Genomic DNA, 25,849 nt, shown 5'->3' on the forward strand with positions numbered 1-25,849 from the left:
TTGTTACTGAGTGTGAAAGGGAGGGGCTTCAACCACTTCAAGATTCAGAAGAAGAGAGAAGAGAAGCTATAAAGAATGTGGTTGTAACGACGGCCCTTTTGACTTTAATTTAGTCATCATTCTCAACATGTTTAAAATCTGTATGTGTACTTGTCTTCTCCTCGGTGAGTTATCTTTCTTTTCATTCATAGTACTTTTTTCTTAAATTGATTTACTTTCTGATAAATATTTACTAATATTGATTATGAAATGGATGAATTTATTTAAATTAAATGCGTATTTTGTCTTGTAGGTTTGACGATTGTGGAGATGAAGGCTCTCAAAGTAACGGGCCATGTTGGTGAAAAGGTGACATTTAAATGTTGTAACTGGAAAACTTGGACGAAAATACAAACTAATGTTAAGTATCTTTGTGAAAAACCATGCAAACAAGACAAGCACATCATCATCAAAGCAGCATTTAGTATGACTGAGAATAAGGACAGAATACAGATAACAAACGTAGATGATTGTTTGTTGGTGACTTTCATGGATCTCAAATTGTCAGACTCCAAAACATATGATTGTGGAATGGAGCGATCTATCTGGGATTCATTTATAGAGGTGAATCTTCAAGTTATTGATGGTAAGTCTATGCTCTTCATTTATATTTTAACTCCAACTCCACTTGTTTTATATAGCACTTAAAAGAAAACACAATTGATCAAAGTGCTTTATGCAAACATGTTTAACTTAGAATACATTTTTTTATTAATAATAGAAACCTTAGTAGTTAAATAAAAAAAATATTTCATTTATATCATCTATTTCAGGTCCGATAACCTCTGTTACAACAACTACAGCTGGTTTGACATCATCATTTCCTGTGACAACAACAAGCACCATGTCCTCAAGATTGGATATGACTACAAATTCAGGTTTGTCATACAGCACCCTTCATGACACAACTACAGCAACTGCAGTGAAAGGAGCCGGTATGAAGTTCACTCATTTGACTGATTGTGTTGCTGAAATTCCTCTAAGAATTTGCTCAGAGATACAATTTAAAAATAATTACATTTAACAAAACATTCTTTTTTCTGCAGTTTAGGATCTAAGTTCATTTATTTTAAAGAGTATCTGTTAAAAATCATGATGACATGCATCAAACGTTCACTTGTTTTCCTTTTTCTTTGGTCAGGAAGTGTACCGTACCTGATTGTAGGTTTCATTGTGACGATAGTTTCACTGATTGTCCTGTTGCAGCTTATAAGGACTATGAAGAGACAACATAGTAAGATTTACAATAGAGCAGACATTACACATACTGTATTTAGAAAAACATCCACAGACAAAATAATAAATGCTTTCTTTCTATGTTTTATCAGAAGTGGTTGGAAGTTTTCCTGCTCATTATCGACGAGATAATGCAGATGTAAGTTTCTTTAACTTTATGCTAATAACACTGTGGAATTTATCATCATTATTATTCTTTTTGTTATTATTATTACTTGAATGGTGGAAGTCCTGGCTTCAGTTAAAAGGAGGAGACAATAACTATGTTTTATGAGTTGAAATTAATAATGGATCACTGTCCAAGCTTAAACAACAAAGATGCAAGAATACATTAGGAAGACAGCTTTCAGTGATTCACTGCTAAGTAATATTTTAGGTCGCTGATATCCAATGAAGGAGAGAAGGAAGAAGAAGAATTGTCATAGAAGAATAAGCCCTTGCACAGACTGGTCTGGAAGACAGCATGGAAGCACAATGATAGGCACTGGCTGGAATAGTGTACTCAGACATCTGTATCAGGTATGGGATGGAGGTCCCAAAGTCAAACAGAAATTCTTCCAAAGGTGAAGGACAATGGCAGAGCTGAGATCCAGTGGGACTTCCAGATCCAGACTTACAAAAGTAATGAAAGATACTGTGGTGGTCAGGCCTGCAACAGAAAACTGAAAAGATGTGACAAGTGAAGCCAACAGTGGCGCCAATGGTAATCAGATCACTGGGTTATGATATCAAACTGTAAGTAGCTTCGATCGATCCCAAGTTTCTTGGACAGCTGTTGATTATAAACTCATAAGCTTGCTATAATTGTTGATATCTTAAACTTCTTTCTTGATTTAAATGACTGACCAATTTTGGCCGTCCATATAAATCCCAGTAATAGCCTGGACCACCTCATGTAATTTCAGCCATTTCTGTAAATTCAATGAAGTGTTTTGCTCAGTGGGGAAGCTTGCTAACTGTAAAATAATTTAACTAATTTTATGATGTTGTTCAGTTGCTTGTTGTCTAGTAAACATTGAGCTTGACTGGTGCAATTACTTATCCTTGCTCTACTTTGAAAATAATCACAATTTAGTCTTATTTTCTTGTGTTCTTCTTTTCTCATTTCTTTAATATTTCTCACAAAAAGAATTCAAGTGAAATAAATGTGCTACTCTACTGATGCAGCAAAAGGAAACGTTTTCCAAGTCTTTAGGCTAAATTGAATAAGTGATTATTTTAGTTAATAATTTATATAATTTTATGAGTCAAAGACATCTATTGGTATATTTGTTTCACACCAATATTGTCCAAACAGTAAAAAAGTTTGCACTACAGCACAATCATCAAAATCACAAAAATCTGCTATAGTGAGACTGTACGAGAAGTTTTAACTTAACAACTTAAATTCATCAATTTAATGAAAACTTGAAGGAAAATATTGCCATTGTGGATGATTCAGAATTGATGTACAAATTGTTAAAAATTTGATTATGTAACTGATAACACAATTTTGAAAGACACAAAAGGGGGAACAGCAGAAGTGCAGCACCCTGACAGTCTACGCACACAACGGATACGGTCGCTGAGCATGAAATCCAACAGCACCTTATGGGCGGCTCTTCCTTTGCTTGGAAAGTCCAGTTTGTTTGTGGAAGCATTAATTTGCAAACTGATGCAGATCAAAGAAGTGAACTCTGGTCTGCCAACAAAAGCAGATCCCAGTCTTCTTCAAGAGACCCACATTCAGGAAGCGGCCTAAAACACAAAGGGCATTGTAGATAAACAAAACCAAAAAAAATGTGCATGTAGACGATGGATGGCTCTGGCCAGGAGAAATGGCTCACAGTCAGCACAACAAAGTACATGAAACCGCTAGATCACTAGGATCTGATGTCGCTCCATGTTTTGCTGTTTTGCAGTTGAAACAGAAATTTTCCTAATAGATTAAAATCTTTCCTTGTTGTGTGTTATACTGATAGATTTGGTATTGACCCATAAGTAAGTTGATCAAGTTAATGAAAAGGTAGAATAGTTGATACATAGACCAATACTGATACTTTTTCATAGAGCTTTTCAAAAATTCATGTGTAAATACATAAACTGACTTGTGGAATTAACAAATAATTTTATTATTATTATTATTATTATTATTATTATTATTATTATTGTTGTTGTTATTATTATTGTTGTAGTTGGTGTTGTTGTTGTTGTTATGATTCATAGACAAGAAAGAACGAAAAAAGTTATTATTCATGACATAAAAATCTGAATTTGGCATTATCTCTGTATGGGAAGCTGATTGTGGGCATATATGTGCCTTGTTACATTACACATACTGTATGTAGTCATGTACAAAAAGCCTCCCAGAAAATGAAGAAATGTTTCACCTCTAAACATTTTCACAAGTGATGCACAGCTGTCCATGTGTCCTCTGCAGAAAAGTGCAGATGTAAATGGTTAATGGTGGTTTTGTTTGTTAAATTATTTATTTTAGGCTTAAAATAAATACAAAGAGGAAAAACTAAAGTTACCAAAGTAAAGTTATTGGCACATGTAATAATCTTAATAAAAAATTCCTCTGTATTCATTCATTCATTCATTCTCTGATTTATTGATCCATTTTTGGACGAGGCTTTATCAATGCAAGAGTCAAATACAAGGACATACAAGCTGTTGGTTTTCCATGGAGACTTTGTGTGTCCTCTTTCACTCTAAGTATGACAGCTTCTATAATTTCTTTATAGAGCGACATGCTGTTTTCTTACAATATTATTTTGTTTCCTGCTTTGACATGAATAAAGTGTGTTACTGAATTTTTCCACAGGGTGTAGGTTCAGAAGCAGCCTACCAATCATTCCACCTTCAGGTGAAGCATAGGAGCTAGGTCAATACCACCATCATACCCTAAAAAAAGAGTAGCGATGCACTGATCCACATTTTGGGGTTCAGATTAGATAAAATTTGGATGTCGGTAGATACTGATATTTTCCAATACCAAATCTGTTTATGTGAACATTATTGTGGTTATGGTCATCATTGCTGTTGTTATTGTTATGAGCTATGAAACAAATGTGAACCGTCTTTGCAGTAGAATCTCTTGCATACACTGAAACAGAACATACTACTTTATTATAAATTATACTCTGCTATCTTAAATATTTCTGATAAATGACCAAATAAAAGTGATGTTAACTTATTGCTTTATTGTGTTAAACTGAAAATAATTACTTTTTCTAGTCAAATTTATATACTTCTCATTCTGGTCCTAACATCAACACCATACCATTAAAACATGTGGTTCCTTTTCAGACTTGTGAGAAACTGTTATGTACGACACAAAATACAGATCCTGATGGAGATCATACAACAGTCATAACCTACAAGAGATCACATCTACTGCACTCCTATAGCCACCATCAGGGTAAACTACTTCAAACAGCTTTTTAAGCATATTTCAATACTTTAAATTTCTCATATTATTAAAATTTATTTTTCATATTGTTAACCTTTAGCTGCCTTTAATTCTCATACAGTTTTCTCTTTACTTGGTCAGAATTTAGGTCTGAAGTTCACATGAGAGGATTCAGGAAGTTCTACAATGTCACACATGTTGGTCGGAAGAATAAAGAGACTAAAACAGGAGTGATGTCATCAGATTTTGATATGATATAAGTTCTGTATAACCTGGAGTCATGTATCAGGTTATTTATTTTACACATGTAAAAGCTGTCACACAGCGTTGCTCAAACTGCTTTTTACAATGTATTAAAAAATATATAATTAAATATTTTTGTGCATCTTTCTTCTTTTCATTTTATATACACCGATCTAACAGTCATGTTCTTTCTGTGGTTAATGTGTTTGTTACTGAGTGTGAAAGGGAGGGGCTTCAACCACTTCAAGATTCAGAGGAAGAGAGAAGAGAAGCTATAAAGAATGTGGTTGTAACGACTGCCCTTTTGACTTTAATTTAGTCATCATTCTCAACATGTTTAAAATCTGTATGTGTACTTGTCTTCTCCTCGGTGAGTTATCTTTCTTTTCATTCATAGTACTTTTTTCTTAAATTGATTTATTTTCTGATAAATATTTACTAATATTGATTATGAAATGGATGGATTAATTTAAATTAAATGCGTATTTTGTCTTGTAGGTTTGACGATTGTGGAGATGAAGGCTCTCAAAGTAACGGGCCATGTTGGTGAAAAGGTGACATTTAAATGTTGTAACTGGAAAACTTGGACAGAAATACAAACTAATGTTAAGTATCTTTGTGAAAAACCATGCAAACAAGACAAGCACATCATCATCAAAGCAGTATTTAGTATGACTGAGAATAAGGACAGAATACAGATAACAAACGTAGCTGATTGTTTGTTGGTGACTTTCATGGATCTCAAATTGTCAGACTCCAAAACATATTATTGTGGAGTGGAGCAATATTTCTGGGATTCATTTATAGAGGTGAATCTTCAAGTTATTGATGGTAAGTCTATGCTCTTCATTTATATTTTAACACCAACTCAACTTGTTTTATATAGCACTTAAAAGAAAACACAATTGATCAAAGTGCTTTATGCAAACATGTTTAACATAGAATACATTTTTTTATTAATAATAGAAACCTTCGTATTTAAATAAAAAAAAAGATCATCTATTTCAGGTCCGATATCCTCTGTTACAACAACTACAGCTGGGTTGACATCATCATTTCCTGTGACAACAACAAGCACCATGTCCTCAAGATTGGATATGACTACAAATTCAGCTTTGTCATACAGCACCCTTCATGACACAACTACAGCAACTGCAGTGAAAGGAGCCGGTATGAAGTTCACTCATTTGACTGATTGTGTTGCTGAAATTCCTCTAAGAATTTGCTCAGAGATACAATTTAAAAATAATTACATTTAACAAAACATTTTTTTCTGCAGTTTCAGGTCTAAGTTCATTTATTTTAAAGAGTATCTGGTAAAAAAACATGATGTCATGCATCAAACGTTCACTTGTTTTCCTTTTTCTTTGGTCAGGAAGTGTACCGTACCTGATTGTAGGTTTCATTGTTACGATAGTTTCACTGATTGTCCTGTTGCAGCTTATAAGGACTATGAAGAGACAACATAGTAAGATTTACAACAGAGCAGACATTACACATACTGTATTTAGAAATGGATCCACAGACAAAATAATAAATGCTTTCTTTCTATGTATTATCAGAAATGGTTCGAAGTTTTCCTCCTGATTATCCACAAGACAATGCAGATGTTGTAAGTTTCTTTAACTTTATGCTAATAACACTGTGCAATTTATTATTATTATTATTATTATTATTATTGTTATCATTATTATTATTATTTATTATTATTATTATTATTATTATTATTATTTGGATGGTGAACGTCCTGGTTTCAGCTAAAATGAGGAGACATTAACTGAATATTTTATGAGCTGAATTTATAAATGGAGCAGCACTTTTTTTTCTCATTTTTTACAATTCTAAGGATTCTGATTATGAGAACACCAGACGTGAAGACCAGCAAACTGAAAGCCAAACTCTGCCTTTGACACCAGTCCACCTCTCTACTGCCAACGCTGACACTGTCTTAGAAAGTCTCTATGAAAATCATTCCTTTCTCCAAAACACTGAAGCAGAATGGAATAATTATTCTAGAGAGGATTTTTCAGTAGCTTCTATCTATGAAGCTGACTCAAAAGGTGAATCTGCAGCAAGTATAGTCCCAGATCCTTTAGATAACATGATATATTCTCTTGCTCAACAACCCAAAGAGAAGAATGAAGACATTTGACAATCTGGCTCAACTCAATGCAAAAGCAGTGATGAAGACTTTTCATATTTCTTTGCCCAGCTACCAAAGAGAATGTGAAGAAAGCTACTGGAATTGAAATAAAATCTTATAACGTATGTATTTTATAATTTGCCCCTGTCTAGTGTGCTTGTCTTACGTTACTGCTATCCTTTGCACTTAATGTAAACATGTGTGAGAGTATGTGAATGAATGCGAGTGAGTGTGTGGCTGTGTGTATGTATGTGCACTGTGTGTGTAGCTCTTAGTGTGTGTGGATGCACTGACTCTACATTATTGTACTTACTGTGTCTGTCTTGTCTACTGTCTTTTAACAGTTACGTATAACACCAACTGCTACCGGTGAAACATTGTTTTGTCTCACTGTGTACTATGTATATGGCTGAAAGGACAATAAAAACTACTTCACTTGATTTGACTTGATTTGCATATTTTACTCAATATTAAGGGTTTTAAAAAGTAGAACTCTGAGATTTATAGAGAGCCTTTAAGCTTTTATAAACTTTGATCCAAGACATCAGCAGCTAATGCAGGAGGTAACATTACATCCGAAGAAAACCTCCAAAAAACTTCAGCCCTGTATCGCCTCAGTAAAGGTCAGTGTTCATGTCTCTACTATACTGACCAAGCATGACATCAACAGTCTGTCACATGAAACTTAATTGTAAACTGGGTTATTTATTAAGAATATTATTCATTCATTTATTCATTCATTCTCTGTACCGCTTATTCCATGGCGGGTCGCAGGTAAGCTGGAGCCTATTCCAGCATTAACAAGTGAGAGGCAGGATACACCCTGGACAGGTCACCAGTCCATCGCAGGGCCAACACATAGGGGACAAACAACCATTCACACGCACACACTCACTCCTAAGAATTTAGAGTCATCAATTAACCTAACATGCATGTCTTTGGACGGTGGGAGGAAGCCGGAGTACCCGGAGAGAACCCATGCATACACAGGGAGAACATGTAAACTCCACACAGAAAGGCCACTGCCCTCAAGGTTCGAACCTCCCCCCAGCCGAGATTCGAACCAGCATCTTTCTTGCTGTGAGGCTGCGGTGCTAACCACCACACCCCCGTGCAGCCCTAAGAATATTTTTTAAGGGAAATTTTAGTTAAGTCATTTTTAGTTATAAAGCACATTAGATACGACAAGTGGAAACTCACTGTGCTTCAACAACAAAGAACAGCATTACATAAGCAATACAAGTAAGATTAAAAAACATAAGACTTGAAAAAAGGCCAATGTTTCAGATTAAAAATATGAAAAACTAAATGCTTGTGATAGATCTCTAGTGATAGATTTAGTAATTTAGCATCAAGCCTTCAGTTTCAGACACATAGAAAATTCAATAAAAAAAAAGTGAATAAATAAGGTACCAATAACTTTCATGGGATAGTACATATACCTTTTTTATTTATTTAATATAATGACACTGTACAAAAAGAAAAAAAAAAATCAATTTAACCTTTATTCGACCAGGTAAGACATTAGAAACAAATTCTTATTCAGAATGTTGGCCTGGCAAGTTCCAGAAAGCACTTGTAGGACAGAGTGAAAAAATAAAATAAACAATGGTGCACATATATTTTAATAAATCATTTAAAACATTCTTTAAAAGAATGCAAATGAAAAACACAGTTGTGGTTTTGGGAATGTGTAGCTACTGATACTGGGTGTACAGAAGTTTTATTACATGTGGAGGTGAATGACCTTGGAGTGTTTTATAGATGACAGTGATCCCACGAACATTGTGAAGAGTATGCAAGGAAGGCCATTTAACCTGAGAGTAAAGCAAACAGTGGTGAGTCCTGAAATAAGCATTTGGTACAAATGGAATAGCAAAGTTATAGATTTTGTCAGTTTTTTGAAGAGTTCTTTTGTAAGCATGTCAGTAGATTGTATCACCACATAAGGAGAGAGTGGTCTTTTTAACAATCATACGCTGATGTGAAGGAGGAGCAATTTCTGAGTAAAGAAAAAGACTTGCCTTGATCTTTGATTGCAACATATTTATGAGATGTGAGAAAGATAATATGTTATCAAGTCAAAATATTTGTAAACTGTAACCTTTCCATTGATGGTCCTGTCTATTGTAGGGATGTGAGTAGGTGGTGGGTAGGGTAGGCCTGCCTGTGAGGCTGATCCACATAACTAAGAAAAATAAAGTGGACACATGGACAAACAAAGTGAATACAAATAAGAGGGTGACGTGTGTTGTGCGTTAGTCGTGACAATATAAATGTAGATGAGTGTACTCAGAGTCCAGATGCTAATATACCATTATGAAATACAAGATGAAACAAAAATAATAAAAATGATAATATCTACAACCAAAATGGAATTAAATTCTTGCTTGTCATAAGAATGATAATGATAATGCCATCAAAAATGAGTAATATATGATATATAAATAAATTGGCAAAAAGGAAAGAAAAATAGTGGATAAATATATTAAATAATTTCATGATAATATGAATAAAAATATCATTACTATTATCACCATCACTAATAATAATAATAAATGGTAAATGGTCTGTATTTATATACCTGGAACGATACCCAAAGCACTTTACATTATACATCACATTCACCCATTCACACACACATTCACACACGGTAGCTGCCATGCAAGAAGCTCAATCACGACCCATCAGGAGCAATTACGGGTTCGGTGTCTTGCCCAAGGACACCTCGACATGAACTCAACTTGGCTAAGGATCGAACCGGCAACCCTTGGGTTACAAGACGACCGCTCTACCTTGCTGAGCCATAATAATAATAATAATAATAATAATAATAATAATAATAATAATAATAATAATAATGATTATTTATAACAATAATAAAAATACAGCAAGATAAAGCACATATATCTGTATTTCCATTGTGTGCCTTGGGGAGCTTTTATGGTGTATATATAGCAACGGGTACGGTTCAGTAAGATTCGGTTGGTACACATTTTTTTTGCTTTCTTCAAGCAAAAACTGAGAATGATACCAGAATATCCAACTCAAACCATACCACTTTTTGGGGCCCATCCTTTGGGTCCCAATCATACTGATCTGACCAAAAGGGAGGAGCTTGACATGCTGCAATCCACTGACTGTTTAAAAGAGTCACCACCTCCTTCTTGAGTTAGCAGTTAGAACAAAGCAGATAAAGCAGCATGTTTAAGCATATAGTGGATTTTGTGTTGTTTAAAGCCACATCCCAGAAAGAAAGAACACACCATTCTTGACTACCATTCTTCTCTGTTTCCTTAATTATCATTAGAGGCAGGTGTGACATCGCCATGACATCACGCTATTACGTAGTTGTACGCATCTACTGCTGTCCGGCCGATTAGGGATGGGATTTATGGCTGTTTGATGGGAGCCGGATCTTGAGGAGCCGTTCCTTTCAAAGAGCTATTCAAAAGACTGGCTCGTTCTCACCATATCTTACAAAATTTCACAATATATAAGAATGACAAACAATCAAAATATGTACCTATATAAAATCTACTATACAAGATAAAAAAATTATAGGATAAATATAGATAAAACAGGATAAACCTGAGCAGTCAGTGCAAATTCTAGTAAATGTTTTGGATAGAACTCACAGTATTTGTTTCCAAACAATACGCTCTGCCCATAGATGCTTCACATGAATGGAGCATGTTGGACATCAGACTTCTATGATGTCTCTAATGTTATTTTTTTTTATTTTCATTTTACTCAACTGTACTACTTCTTATTTACTTATTTATTCATTTATTTATTCATTCAGTCATTTTTAGCTGGAAGGGGGGTGGAGGTTGGAGGGGTTGGATTTGGCTTGGCGTGTGTGTGTGTATACGTGTGCGTGTGACTGTGTGAAAGATTTCATTGAATGTTTTTATTTTTATGTTTTTAATCATGTAAAGAACTTTCTGTTGCCTATAGCTTAAAAAGCACTTTATAAATAAAGTTTGATTTGATTTGATTTGATGAAGGCAGTGTCAAAAATTTGTATATAAAAAGAATGACTCACAAATGAACGGCTCACAGCTGTGAATCGGTTCCCATCGTTCATTTAAAAGAGTCGTTCAAAAGAATCGATTCGTTCATGAACGTCACATCGCTAGTGTGTGATTACAGCACGGCTCGCCATCTCCTCCATGTGTCTAGTGACTGCACCTGTGTGTGCGCATTTGATTGATACTTGCTACCCACTGGAGATTTGGGGTTTTGGTATTTGTGTGACTAGACTTGGTAATCTTAAGTTTGAGTGCTTTAAGCCTCCAGTAAGACATCTCTGTTTTTGTTTATGGTTTTGTGCTCCCTTTTTGTTGTTAAGTTGCCACTTTTTGGCTTTACCTGATTGCAGGACATTTTAAGTTGGTTAAATGAGTTATACTTTTGTTGGTCAGTGTTAATAATAACTGTATGTTGTTTTGGTGCCGTCTTTTTCTTTTGGTGAGCTTATAGTACCGGCACCCTACCTTGTTTGGTACATTTGTTTTAATATTGTAAATAAATTACTCATATTGTGAATATCTGTCTCCGGCCTTATTTGTTGCTACCCCTCTTACCCCTAGACTCCCGAGGGGTCGTAACAATCGCACAGTATCATTTATAATAAAGTAGTATGTTCTGTGTCAGTGTATGCAAGAGATTCTACTGCAAAGACGGTTCAGATTTGTTTCATAGCTCATAACAATAACAACAACAGCAACGATGACCATAACCACAATAATGTTCACATAAACAGAATTTGTTTCAGAAAATATCAGTATTTAGACATCAAGATCTAATCTGAACCCCAAAATGTGGATCAGTGCATCTCTACTCTTTTTTTGGGGTATGATGGTGGTATTGACCTGGCTCCTATGTTTTACCTGAAGGTGGAGTGATTGGTAGGCTGCTTCTGAATCCTAAACTCTGTGGAAAAATTCAGTAACACGCTTTATTCATGTCAAAGCAGGAAACAAAATGATATTGTAAGAAAACAGCGTGCCGTTCTATAAAGAAATTATAGAAGCTGTCATACTTAAAGTGAAAGAGGACACACAAAGTCTCCATGGAAAACCAACAGCTTGTATGTCCTTGTATTTGACTCTTGCATTGATAAAGCCTCGTCCAAAAATGGATCAATAAATCATATAATGAATGAATGAATACAGTGGAATTTTTTATTAAGATTATTGCTTGTGCCAATAACTTTACTTTGGTAACTTTAGATTTTCCTCTTTGTATTTATTTTAAGCCTAAAATAAATAATTTACCAAACAAAACCACCATTAACCATTTACATCTGCACTTTTCTGCAGAGGACACATGGACAGCTGTGCATCACTTGTGAAAATGTTTAGAGGTGAAACATTTCTTCATTTTCTGGGAGGCTTTTTGTACATAACTACATACAGTATGTGTAATCTAACAAGGCACATATATGCCCACAATCAGCTTCCCATACAGAGATAATGCCAAATTCAGATTTTTATGTCATGAATAATAACTTTTGTTCTTTGTTGTTGTTGTTCATGAACAACAATAATAATACTAACAAGAAGAAGAAGAAAACGGAGAAAATAATATGTTAATTCCACAAATCAGTTTATGCATTTACACATTATTTTTTAAAAGCTCTATGAAAAAGTATCAGTATCGGTCTATGTATCAACTATTCTACCTTTTTATTAACTTGATCAACTTACTTATGGGTCAATACCAAATCTATCAGTATAACACACAACGAGAAAAAATTTTAATCTATTAGGAAAACTTCTGTTTTCACAGCAAAACAGCAAAACATGGAGAGACATCAGATCCTAGTGGTCTAGCGGTTTCATGTACTTTGTTGTGCTGACTGTGAGCCATTTCTCCTGGCCAGAGCCATCCATCGTCTACATGCACATTTTTTTTGGTTTTGTTTATCTACAATGCCCTTTGTGTTTTAGGCCGCTTCCTGAATGTGGGTCTCTTGAAGAAGACTGGGATCTGCGTTTGTTGGCAGACCAGAGTTCACTTCTTTGATCTGCATCAGTTTGCACATTAATGTTTCCACAAACAAACTGGACTTTCCAAGCAAAGGAAGAGCCGCCCATAAGGTGCTGTTGTTACATAATCAATTTTTAACAATTTGTACATCAATTCTGAATCATGCACAATGGCAATATTTTCCTTCAAGGTTTCATTAAATTGATGAATTTAAGTTGTTAAGTTAAAACTTCTTTGTCTATCTGTGTTGGCCGTGCGACAGACTGGTGACCTGTCCAGGGTGTACCCTGCCTGTCACCTGTTAAAATGCTGGGATAGGCTCCAGCTCACCCGCAATGGAATAAGCGGTCAAGATAATGAATGAATGAATGAGTTAAAACTTCTCGTACAGTCTCACTATAGCAGATTTTTGTGATGTTGATGATTGCGCTGTAGTACAAACTTTCTTACTGTATGAACAATATTGATGTGAAACAAATATACCAATAGATGTCTTTGACATCCTTTTGCTGCATCAGTAGAGCAGCACATTTATTTCACTTGAATTCTTTTTGTAAGAAATATTAAAGAAATGAGAAAAGAAGAACACAAGAAAATAAGAATAAGTTGTGATTATTTTCAAAGTAGAGCAAGGACAAGTAATTGCACCAGTCAAGCTCAATGTTTACTAGACAACAAGCAACTGAACAACATCATAAAATCAGTTAAATTATTTTACTGTTAGCAAGCTTCCCCACTGAGCAAAACACTTCATTGAATTTACAGAAATGGCTGAAATTACATGAGGTGGTCCAGGTTATTACTGGGATTTATACGGACAGCCAAAATTGGTCAGTCATTTAAATCAAGAAAGATGTTCAAGATATCAACAATTATAGCAAGCTTATGAGTTCATAATCAACAGCTGTCCAAGAAACTTGGGATTGGATCTCTGGCAGGCACACAGACAGGAAAGATACTGTGGTGGTCAGGACTGCAACAGAAAACTGAAAGGATGTGACAAGTGAAGCCAACAGTGGTGCCAATGGTAATCAGATCCCTGGGTTATGATATCAAATTGTAAGTAGCTTCGATCTGAGCTCCAGCTCCTGCCCGTGCATCCCTCAGGCCGTCCGCCTGAGCTCCAGCTCCTGCCCGTGCATCCCTCAGGCCGTCCGCCTGAGATCCAGCTCCAGCCAGTGCATCCCTCAGGCCGTCCGCCTGAGCTCCAGCTCCAGCCAGTGCATCCCTCAGGCTGTCCGCCTGAGCTCCAGCTCCAACCAGTGCATCCCTCAGGCCGTCCGCCTGAGCTCCAGCTCCTGCCCGTGCATCCCTCAGGCCGTCCGCCTGAGCTCCAGCTCCAGCCAGTGCATCCCTCAGGCCGTCCGCCTGAGCTCCAGCTCCAGCCAGTGCATCCCTCAGGCTGTCCGCCTGAGCTCCAGCTCCAACCAGTGCATCCCTCAGGCCGTCCGCCTGAGCTCCAGCTCCAGCCAGTGCATCCCTCAGGCCGTCCGCCTGAGCTCCAGCCTGCTCAGCCGCCCCCAGAGATCCACCCATGTATGTTTATCTGCAGTATTCCAGTAAGTGAATAAATCTGTTAAACGTCCCCTTGTCTCACTGGAGTCCATGTGTAACAAGCACCATGTCCTCAAGGTTGGATATGACTACAAATTCAGCTTTGTCATACAGCACCCTTCATGACACAACTACAGCAACTGCAGTGAAAGGAGCCGGTATGAAGTACACTCTGATTGTGTTACTGAAGTTCCTCTAAGAATTTGCTCAGAGATACAATTTAAAAATAATTACATTTAACAAAACATTTTTTTGCAGTTTCAGTTAATTTATCTTAAAGAGTATCTGTTAAAAAACATGATGTCATGCATCAAACGTTCACTTGTTTTCCTTTTTCTTTGGTCAGGAAGTGTATCGTACCTGATTGTAGGTTTCATTGTGACGATAGTTTCACTGATTGTCCTGTTGCAGCTTATAAGGACTAAGAAGAGACAACATAGTAAGATTTACAATAGAGCAGACATTACACATACTGTATTTAGAAAAACATCCACAGACAAAATAATAAATGCTTTCTTTCTATGTATTATCAGAAATGGTTCGAAGTTTTCCTCCTGATTATCCACAAGACAATGCAGATGTTGTAAGTTTCTTTAACTTTATGCTAATAACACTGTGCAATTTATCATCATTATTTTTCTTTTTGTTATTATTATTACTTGAATGGTGGAAGTCCTGGCTTCAGTTAAAATGAGGAGACATTAACTATGTGTTTTATGCGTTAAAATTATTAATGGATCACTGTCCAAGCTTAAAAACAAAGATCCAAGAATGCATTAGGAAGACAGCTTTCAGTGATTCACTGCTAAGTAATATTTTAGGCCGCTGATATCCAATGAAGGAGAGAAGGAAGAAGAAGAATTGTCATAGAACAATAAGCCCTTGCACAGACTGGTCTGGAAGACAGCATGGAAGCACAATAATAGGCACTGGCTGGAATAGTGTACTCTGACATCCTGCAACAGAAAACTGAAAAGATGTGACAAGTGAAGCCAACAGTGGCCCCAATGGTAATCAGATCACTGGGTTATGATATCAAATTGTAAGTAGCTTCGATCGATCCCAAGTTTCTTGGACAGCTGTTGATTATGAACTCATAAGCTTGCTATAATTGTTGATATCTTGAACATCTTTCTTGATTTAAATGACTGACCAATTTTGGCTGTCCGTATAAATCCCAGTAATAGCCTGGACCACCTCATGTAATTTCAGCCATTTCTGTAAATTCAATGAAGTGTTTTGCTCAGTGGGGAAGCTTGCTAACAGTAAAATAATTTAACTAATTTTATGATGTTGTTCAGTTGCTTGTTGTCTAGTAAACATTGAGCTTGACTGGTGCAATTACTTATCCTTGCTCTACTTTCAAAATAATCACAACTTATTCTTATTTTCTTGTGTTCTTCTTTTCTCATTTCTTTAATATTTCTTACAAAAAGAATTCAAGTGAAATAAATGTGCCGCTCTACTGATGCAGCAAAAGGATGTCAAAGACATCTATTGGTATATTTGTTTCACATCAATATTGTTCATACAGTAAGAAAGTTTGTACTACAGCGCAATCATCAACATCACAAAAATCTGCTATAGTGAGACTGTACGAGAAGTTTTAACTCATTCATTCATTCATTCATTCATTATCTTGACCGCTTATTCCATTACGGGTTGCGGGTGAGCTGGAGCCTATCCCAGCATTTTAACAGGTGACAGGCAGGGTACACCCTGGACAGGTCACCAGTCTGTCGCAGGGCCAACACAGATAGACAAAGAAGTTTTAACTTAACAACTTAAATTCATCAATTTAATGAAACCTTGAAGGAAAATATTGCCATTGTGCATGATTCAGAATTGATGTACAAATTGTTAAAAATTGATTATGTAACAACAGCACCTTATGGGCGGCTCTTCCTTTGCTTGGAAAGTCCAGTTTGTTTGTGGAAACGTTAATGTGCAAACTGATGCAGATCAAAGAAGCGAACTCTGGTCTGCCAACAAACGCAGATCCCAGTCTTCTTCAAGAGACCCACATTCAGGAAGCGGCCTACAACACAAAGGGCATTGTAGATAAACAAAACCAAAACATATGTGCATGTAGACGATGGATGGCTCTGGCCAGGAGAAATGGCTCACAGTCAGCACAACAAAGTACATGAAACCGCTAGACCACTAGGATCTGATGTCTCTCCATGTTTTGCTGTTTTGCTGTGAAAACAGAAGTTTTCCTAATAGATTAAAATCTTTCCTTGTTGTGTGTTATACTGATAGATTTGGTATTGACCCATAAGTAAGTTGATCAAGTTAATGAAAAGGTAGAATAGTTAATACATAGACCGATACTGATACTTTTTCATAGAGCTTTTAAAAAATTCATGTGTAAATACATAAACTGACTTGTGGAATTAACAAATAATTTTCTTCTTCTTCTTATTATTATTATTATTGTTGTTGTAGTTGGTGTTGTTGTTAATGTTATGATTCATAGACAAGAAAGAACGAAAAAAGTTATTATTCATGACATAAAGATCTGAATTTGGCATTATCTCTGTATATGAAGCTGATTGTTGGCATATATGTGCCTTGTTAGATTACACATACTGTATGTAGTTATGTCAAAAAAGCCTCCCAGAAAATGAAGAAATGTTTCACCTCTCAACATTTTCACAAGTGATGCACAGCTGTCCATGTGTCCTCTGCAGAAAAGTGCAGATGTAAATGGTTAATGGTGGTTTTGTTTGTTAAATTATTTTTTTTAGGTTTAAAATAAATACAAAGAGGAAAATTTAAAGTTACCAAAGTAAAGTTTTTGGCACAAGCAATAATCTTAATTAAAAAATTCCACTATATTTATTCATTCATTATATGATTTATTGATCCATTTTTGGACGAGGCTTTATCAATGCAAGAGTCAAATACAAGGACATACAAGCTGTTGGTTTTCCATGGAGACTTTGTGTGTCCTCTTTCACTTTAAGTATGACAGCTTCTATAATTTCTTTATAGAACGGCACGCTGTTTTCTTACAATATCATTTTGTTTCCTGCTTTGACATGAATAAAGCGTGTTACTGAATTTTTCCACAGAGTTTAGGATTCAGAAGCAGCCTACCAATCACTCCACCTTCAGGTAAAACATAGGAGCCAGGTCAATACCACCATCATACCCCAAAAAAAGAGTAGAGATGCACTGATCCACATTTTGGGGTTCAGATTAGATCTTGATGTCTAAATACTGATATTTTCTGAAACAAATTCTGTTTATGTGAACATTATTGTTGTTATGGTCATCATTGCTGTTGTTGTTATTGTTATGAGCTATGAAACAAATCTGAACCGTCTTTGCAGTAGAATCTCTTGCATACACTGACACAGAACATACTACTTTATTATAAATGATACTGTGCGATTGTTACGACCCCTCGGGAGTCTAGGGGTAAGAGGGGTAGCAACAAATAAGGCCGGAGACAAATACTCACAAAATGAGTAATTTATTTACAATATTAAAACAAATGTACAAAACAAGGTAGGGTGCCGGTACTATAAGCTCACCAAAAGAAAAAGACGGCACCAAAACAACATACAATTATTATTAACACTGACCAACAAAAGTATAACTCATTTAACCAACTTAAAATGTCCTGCAATCTGGTAAAGCCAAAAAGTGGCAACGTAACAACAAAAAGGGAGCACAAAACCATAAACAAAAACAGAGATGTCTTACTGGAGGCTTAAAGCACTCAAACTTAAGATTACCAAGTCTAGTCACACAAATACCAAAACCCCAAATCTCCAGTGGGTAGCAAGTATCAATCAAATGCGCACACACAGGTGCAGTCACTAGACACATGGAGGAGATGGCGAGCTGTGCTGTACAACTGCCTTGACTGAGGGCAGTTCCAGCCTTTTATAGCAGGGCAGAGTTCCGGACTGGCTGGGCTGGAAAGGAGCGGAGACACTGTCGTCCAATCCTGACGAAGGAGGGAACGAACTAAGCCGAAGGAACTCCAGCCAATCACCTGCAAGCACTCACACAGTCATATTTACATATATTCCCTCCAGCTAACAGGCCTGGGCTGTAACAGCGATCTTAAATAATTCTGATAAATTACCAAATTAAAGTGAAGTTAACTTATTGCTTTATTGTGTTAAACTGAAAATAATTACTTTTTCTAGTCAAATTTATATAGTTTTGATTCTGGTCCTAACATCAACACCATACCATTAAAACATGTGGTTCCTTTTCAGACTTGTGAGAAACTGTTATGTATGACACAAAATACAGATCCTGATGGAGATCATACAACAGTCATAACCTACAAGAGATCACATCTACTGCACTCCTATAGCCACCATCAGGGTAAACTACTTCAAACAGCTTTTTATGCATATTTCAATACTTTCTCATATTATTAAACTTTATTTTCGTATTGTTAACCTTTAGCTGCCTTTAATTCTCATACAGTTTTCTCTTTACTTGGTCAGAATTTAGGTCTGAAGTCGACATGAGAGGATTCAGGAAGTTGTACAATGTCACACATGTTGGTCGGAAGAATAAACAGACTGAAGAAGGAGTGATGTCATTGGTTTTTTCTTCTCTGCAGGTGACATAAGTTCTGTATAGCCTGGAGTCATGTATCAGGTTATTTATTTTACACATGTAAAAGCTGTCACACAGCGTTGCTCAAACTGCTTTTTACAATGTATTAAAAAATATATATAATTTCATTTTTTTGTGCATCTTTTTCCTTTTCATTTTATATACACCGATCGAACAGTCATGTTCTTTCTCTGGTTAATGTTTTGTTACTGAGTGTGAAAGGGAGGGGCTTCAACCACTTCAAGATTCAGAGGAAGAGAGAAGAGAAGCTATAAAGAATGTGGTTGTAACGACGGCCCTTTTGACTTTAATTTAGTCATCATTCTCAACATGTTTAAAATCTGTATGTGTACTTGTCTTCTCCTCGGTGAGTTATCATTCATAGAACTTTTTCTTAAATTGATTTACTTTCTGATAAATATTTACTAATATTGACTATGAAATGGATGAATTTATTTAAATTAAATGCGTATTTTGTCTTGTAGGTTTGACGATTGTGGAGATGAAGGTTCTCAAAGTAACGGGCCATGTTGGGGAAAAGGTGACATTTAAATGTTGTAACTGGAAAACTTGGACGGAAATACGAACTAATGTTAAGTATCTTTGTGAAAAACCATGCAAACAAGACAAGCACATCATCATCAAAGCTGCACTTAGTATGACTGAGAATAAGGACAGAATACAGATAACAAACGTAGCTGATTGTTTGTTCGTGACTTTCATGGATCTCAAATTGTCAGACTCCAAAACATATTATTGTGGAGTGGAGCGATTTATCTGGGATTCATTTATAGAGGTGAATCTTCAAGTTATTGATGGTAAGTCTATGCTCTTCATTTATATTTTAACTCCAACTCCACTTGTTTTATATAGCACTTAAAAGAAAACAATTGATCAAAGTGCTTTATGCAAACATGTTTAACTTAGAATACATTTTTTTATTAATAATAGAAACCTTAGTAGTTAAATAAAAAAAATATTTCATTTATATCATCTATTTCAGGTCCGATAACCTCTGTTAAAATAACTACAGCTGGGTTGACATCATCATTTCCTGTGACAACAACGAGCACCATGTCCTCAAGGTTGGATATGACTACAAATTCAGCTTTGTCATACAGCACCCTTCATGACACAACTACAGCAACTGCAGTGAAAGGAGCCGGTATGAAGTTCACTCATTTGACTGATTGTGTTGCTGAAATTCCTCTAAGAATTTGCTCAGAGATACAATTTAAAAATAATTACATTTAACAAAACATTTTTTTCTGCAGTTTAGGGTCTAAGTTAATTTATTTTATCTGTTAAAAAAACATGATGTTGTAGTGGACTCTTAATTACATAATTCACCGTGCAATAATATAGACTGGTGTTTCATGTTATAGCAAGTTGTTCACTGTTGCCCTGTAACCCCAAGACAGTATCTGGGGTTTCCTGTGGTCTGTCTCCACGGGCGCCTCCATATTGTTTCCAAAAAAAGTCTCTTCTTCTGTTTTGAATAAAACGACACGAGTTGTGTAGTTGAAGTGAGAAATTGGCTCTTCGCTTTCTTTCTACAATTTCTACAATGTCATGCATCAAACGTTCACTTGTTTTCCTTTTTCTTTGGTCAGGAAGTGTACCGTACCTGATTGTAGGTTTCATTGTGACGATAGTTTCACTGATTGTCCTGTTGCAGCTTATGAGGACTATGAAGAGACAACATAGTAAGATTTACAATAGAGCAGACATTACACATACTGTATTTAGAAAAGCATCCACAGACAAATTAATAAATGCTTTCTTTCTATGTATTTTCAGAAGTGGTTGGAGGTTCTCTTGATAATCCACAAGACAATACAGATGTTGTAAGTTTCTTTAATTTTATGCTAATAATATGGTTCAATTTCTTTTTATTATTATTATTATTATTATTATTATTATTATTATTTGGATGGTGAACGTCCTGGTTTCAGCTAAAATGAGGAGACATTAACTGAATATTTTATGAGCTGAATTTATAAATGGAGCAGCACTTTTTTTTCTCATTGTTTACAATTCTAAGGATTCTGATTATGAGAACACCAGACGTGAAGACCAGCAAACTGAAAGCCAAACTCTGCCTTTGACACCAGTCCACCTCTCTACTACCAACGCTGACACTGTCTTAGAAAGTCTCTATGAAAATCATTCCTTTCTCCAAAACACTGAAGCAGAATGGAATAATTATTCTAGAGAGGATTTTTCAGTAGCTTCTATGTATGAAGTTGTTTCAAAAGGTGAATCTGCAGCAAGTATAGTCCCAGATCCTTTAGATAACATGATATATTCTCTTGTTCAACAACCCAAAGAGAAGAATGAAGACATTTGACAATCTGGCTCAACTCAATGCAAAAGCAGTGATGAAGACTTTTCATATTCCTTTGCCCAGCTACCAAAGAGAATGTGAAGAAAGCTACTGGAATTGAAATAAAATCTTATAACGTATGTATTTTATAATTTGCCCCTGTCTAGTGTGCTTCTCTTATGTTACTGCTATCCTTTGCACTTAATGTAAACATGCGTGAGAGTATGTGAATGAATGAAAGTGAGTGTGTGGCTGTGTGTATGTATGCGCACTGTGGCCCTGATCTATTAACGCTTTGCGTGTACTAAAACAGGTGCAGACGGCTTTGCTCCGCTAAAATCGGCCCAAGCTTATCTATCAAAGCGGCAAACATGGAACTGCGTCAGTTATCCTGGCAAAACTGCGCCGCTCTCCACTTTGCGTTTCTGAAGCTACTGCATATGCATTATGGGCGTTCCGGCCAGAAAGTGCACATTAGTGGGAGGAGACTATACAAATAAATCTGGTTTGCGCAGCAGTGGGATTCATGTAGCCCGCAAATAGTTTGCGGTGTTTATGTTTGCTCTAAAAATAGCGTTTCTGAAAAGCAGGTGCTAATTGGCACAACAGTATACGCGCAATGGCTGCAGTAATAATTTTAAGGAGGAGGCACAGACACCATGAAAGGCGACTAAGATAATGCATTTTTTTCTATTATATTAATATATTTAGAATGCCAGAGAAGAGGATTGTGGAGACGATCCAGCGTTGCAATATTAGAATAGCTGGATAAGTTTAAAGACTTTATCATGCCTGTCTTTTATTATTATTATTATTATTATTATTATTATTATTTCTTTATAGCTTTTAAACCTTTATTATTTCTTATTTGTTCCTTGCATGTTTTTATATGTAAAATACCTTGGTTCCTAAAGGTTGTTGTTAGTGTGCCTCATAAATAAATTGAACTTGAATATGAAACTATATTGCAGCATTTCTGGTGACATTTAGATTTTTTTCCTCGACTTCCGCAATATTTTTATTTGTCTCCTTTATTTGTCTCAACTTCTATCGGATAAAAGTTAATTTTGCGTTTCCGGTTTCCTTGCTCTCCAGAACCTTACATGACAGAGCAAACAGCGCCGCTAAATCCTCATTTAAATACTGCTGTTTGCTCCGCAAATGATAACAGGAGCAGTCTTAATAGATCAGGCGCTAATCGTAGAAACATAACCAGAGCAAAACTGCGCAGCAAATGTTAAATAGCGCAGCAGTTTTGCCCTCGTCATAACTCAGCCCCTGTGTGTGTGCAGCTCTTAGTGTGTGTTGATGCACTGACTCTACATTATTGTACTTACTGTGTCTGTCTTGTCTACTGTCTTTTAACAGTTACGTATAACACCAACTGCTACCGGTGAAACATTGTTTTGTCTCACTGTGTACTATGTATATGGCTGAAAGGACAATAAAAACTACTTCACCTGACTTGACTTAATTTTCATATTTTACTCAATATTAAGGGTTTTAAAAAGTAGGACTCTGAGATTTATAGAGAGCCTTTAAGCTTTTATAAACTTTGATCCAAGACATCAGCAGCTAATGCAGGAGGTAACATCACATCTGAAGAAAACCTCCAAAAAACTTCAGCCCTGTATCGCCTCAGTAAAGGTCAATGTTCATGTCTCTACTATACTGACCAAGCATGACATCAACAGTCTGTCACATGAAACTTAATTGTAAACAGGGTTATTTAATAAGAATATTATTTTAGGGAAATTTTAGTTAAGTCATTTTTAGTTATAAAGCACATTAGATACGACAAGTGGAAACTTACTGTGCTTCAACAACAAAGAACAGCATTACATAAGCAATACAAGTAAGATTAAAAAACATAAGACTTGAAAAAAGGCCAATGTTTCAGATTAAAAATATGAAAAACTAAATGCTTGTGATAGATCTCTAGTGATAGATTTAGTAATTTAGCATCAAGCCTTCAGTTTCAGACACATAGAAAATTCAATAAAAAAAATTGAATAAAAAAGGTACCAATAACTATCATGGGATAGTACATATACCTTTTAATTTATTTAATGTAATGACACTGTACAAAAAAATAAAAAGAAAGAAAAAAATCAATTTAACCTTTATTCGACCCGGTAAGACATTAAAAACAAAATCTTATTTACAATGTTGGCCTGGCAAGTTCCAGAAAGCAGTTGTAGGACAGAGTGAAAAAATAAAATTAACAATGGTGCACATACATTTTAATAAATCATTTAAAACATTCTTTAAAAGAATGCAAATGAAAAAGACAGTTGACCAAAGTGAGATGCGGTTTTGGGAATGTGTAGCATGGTACGATGAGAAGACCGTTTGTTGTACTTTGCTACTGATACTGGGTGTTCAGAAGTTTTATTACATGTGGAGGTGAATGACCTTGGAGTGTTTTATAGATGACAGTGAGCCCACGAACATTGTGAAGAGTATGCAAGGAAGCATGCCTTGATCTTTGATTGCAACATATTTATGAGATGTGAGAAAGATAATATGTTATCAAGTCAAAATATTTGTAAACTGTAACCTTTCCATTGATGGTCCTGTCTATTGTAGGGATGTGAGTAGGTGGTGGGTAGGGTAGCCCTGCCTGTGAGGCTGATCCACATAACTAAGAAAAATAAAGTGGACACATGGACAAACAAAGTGAATACAAATAAGAGGGTGACGTGTGTTGTGCGTTAGTCGTGGCAATATAAATGTAGACGAGTGTACTCAGAGTCCAGATGCTAAAATACCATTATGAAATACAAGATGAAACAAAAATAATAAAAATGATAATATCTACAATATCTCCAGTAATACATGATAAATAAATAAATTGACAAAAAGGAAAGAAAAATAGTAGATAAATATATCAAATAATCTCATGATAATATGAATAAAAATATTGCTATTAGCACCATCACTAATAATAATAATAATAAATGGTAAATGGTCCGTATTTATATAGCGCTTTACTGTACCTGGAACGATACCCAAAGCATTTTACATTATACATCACATTCACCCATTCACACACACAATCACACACGGAAGCTGCCATGCAAGGCGCTCAACCATGACTCATCAGGAGCAATTAGAGCTTCGGTGTCTTGCCCAAGGACACCTCGACATGAACTCAACTTGGCCGAGGATCGAAACGGCAATCCTCGGGTTACAAGACGACCGCTCTACCTTGCTGAGCCATAATAATAATAATAATAATAATAATAATAATAATAATAACAATAATAAAAATACAGCAAGATAGAGCACATATATCTGTATTTCCATTGTGTGCCTTGGGGAGCTTTTATGGTATATATATAGCAACGGGTACGGTTCGGTAAGATTCGGTTGGTACACTGTTTTTTTGCTTCAAGCAAAAATTGAGAATGATACCAGAGTATCCAACTCAAACCATACCACTTTTTGGGGCCCATCCTTTGGGTCCCAATCTTACTGATCTGACATAAAGGGAGGAGCTTGACATGCTGCAATCCACTGACTGAGCAAAAGAGTCATCACCTCCTGCTTGAGTTAGCAGTAAGAACAAAGCAGATACAGCAGCATGTTTAAGCATATAGTGGATTTTGTGTTGTTTAAAGCCACTTCCCAGAAAGAATGAACACACCATTCTTGACTACCGTTCTTCTCTGTTTCCTTAATTATCATTCGAGGAGTGACATCGCCATGACATCACGCTATTACGTAGTTGTACACATCTACTGCTGTCCGGCCGATTAGAGATGGGATTTATGGCTGTTTGAAGGGAGCTGGACATGAAGGATTTTGGTCTCTGTGATGCTTGGCGCTCTCACCATCCCACACTAAGAGAATACACCTTCTTCTCTTCAGTCCACCATTCCTATTCTAGATTAGATTATTTCTTAACTAGCAGCTCGCTGATGAATGACATGTCAGAAATCAAGATCCATCCTATTAGCATTAGTGATCACGCACCAGTATCATTCACTCTGAGAAGTAAGAGCAATAAACCAGCAACTAGAAACTGGAGATTTAATACGTCACTACTTAAAGATCCTGAGTTTATCAGCTACTTCAAAAGAGAATGGTCCTTATATCTAGAAAATAACGACTTGCCAGAAACTTCAGCGTGTGTTCTTTGGGAAGCAGGAAAAGCAGTAATGAGAGGGAAAATAATTTCCTTCTCTTCTCATAAGAAAAAAGAAGGAAACTTTGAGAATCTCAGAGTTAGAACTCAGAATTAAATCCTTAGAGGACGCTTACCATGTCTCCCCAGAAGAACACACACTAAATGCTATAAGGAAAGCTAAACTTGAACTTAATG

The 25,849-nt window shown here is 35.9% G+C and overlaps 2 protein-coding genes across 4 annotated transcripts; both read left to right on the plus strand.

The window, feature by feature from the left end:
* The first annotated feature begins 63 nt into the window (after window positions 1-63).
* On the plus strand, window positions 64-7,489 carry LOC121637876 (CMRF35-like molecule 1). Of its 3 annotated transcripts, XM_041982219.1 has the most exons (7): window positions 64-164; window positions 293-625; window positions 813-917; window positions 1,181-1,273; window positions 1,368-1,414; window positions 4,567-4,678; window positions 4,811-5,190. In XM_041982219.1, the coding sequence occupies exons 1-7, from the start codon at window positions 128-130 to the stop codon at window positions 4,927-4,929; spliced, it is 846 nt and encodes a 281-aa protein (XP_041838153.1). In that variant the 5' UTR covers window positions 64-127; the 3' UTR covers window positions 4,930-5,190. The 3 variants fall into 3 exon arrangements, with proteins under 3 accessions (XP_041838153.1, XP_041838154.1, XP_041838152.1); XM_041982220.1 differs by lacking the exons at window positions 4,567-4,678; window positions 4,811-5,190 and adding an exon at window positions 1,652-3,783; XM_041982218.1 differs by lacking the exons at window positions 64-164; window positions 293-625; window positions 813-917; ... (2 more) ...; window positions 4,567-4,678; window positions 4,811-5,190 and adding exons at window positions 5,199-5,282; window positions 5,411-5,743; window positions 5,921-6,082; ... (1 more) ...; window positions 6,475-6,524; window positions 6,759-7,489.
* Window positions 7,490-19,462: 11,973 nt separating this feature from the next.
* On the plus strand, window positions 19,463-21,782 carry LOC121637877 (CMRF35-like molecule 3). The gene is made up of 7 exons (XM_041982221.1): window positions 19,463-19,563; window positions 19,682-20,014; window positions 20,200-20,361; window positions 20,810-20,902; window positions 20,997-21,043; window positions 21,241-21,373; window positions 21,431-21,782. The coding sequence occupies exons 1-7, from the start codon at window positions 19,527-19,529 to the stop codon at window positions 21,544-21,546; spliced, it is 921 nt and encodes a 306-aa protein (XP_041838155.1). The 5' UTR covers window positions 19,463-19,526; the 3' UTR covers window positions 21,547-21,782.
* Window positions 21,783-25,849: the final 4,067 nt, after the last annotated feature.

The sequence above is a fragment of the Melanotaenia boesemani genome, chromosome 4 (assembly GCF_017639745.1).
Source record: "Melanotaenia boesemani isolate fMelBoe1 chromosome 4, fMelBoe1.pri, whole genome shotgun sequence".
NCBI classification, from domain to species: domain Eukaryota; kingdom Metazoa; phylum Chordata; class Actinopteri; order Atheriniformes; family Melanotaeniidae; genus Melanotaenia; species Melanotaenia boesemani.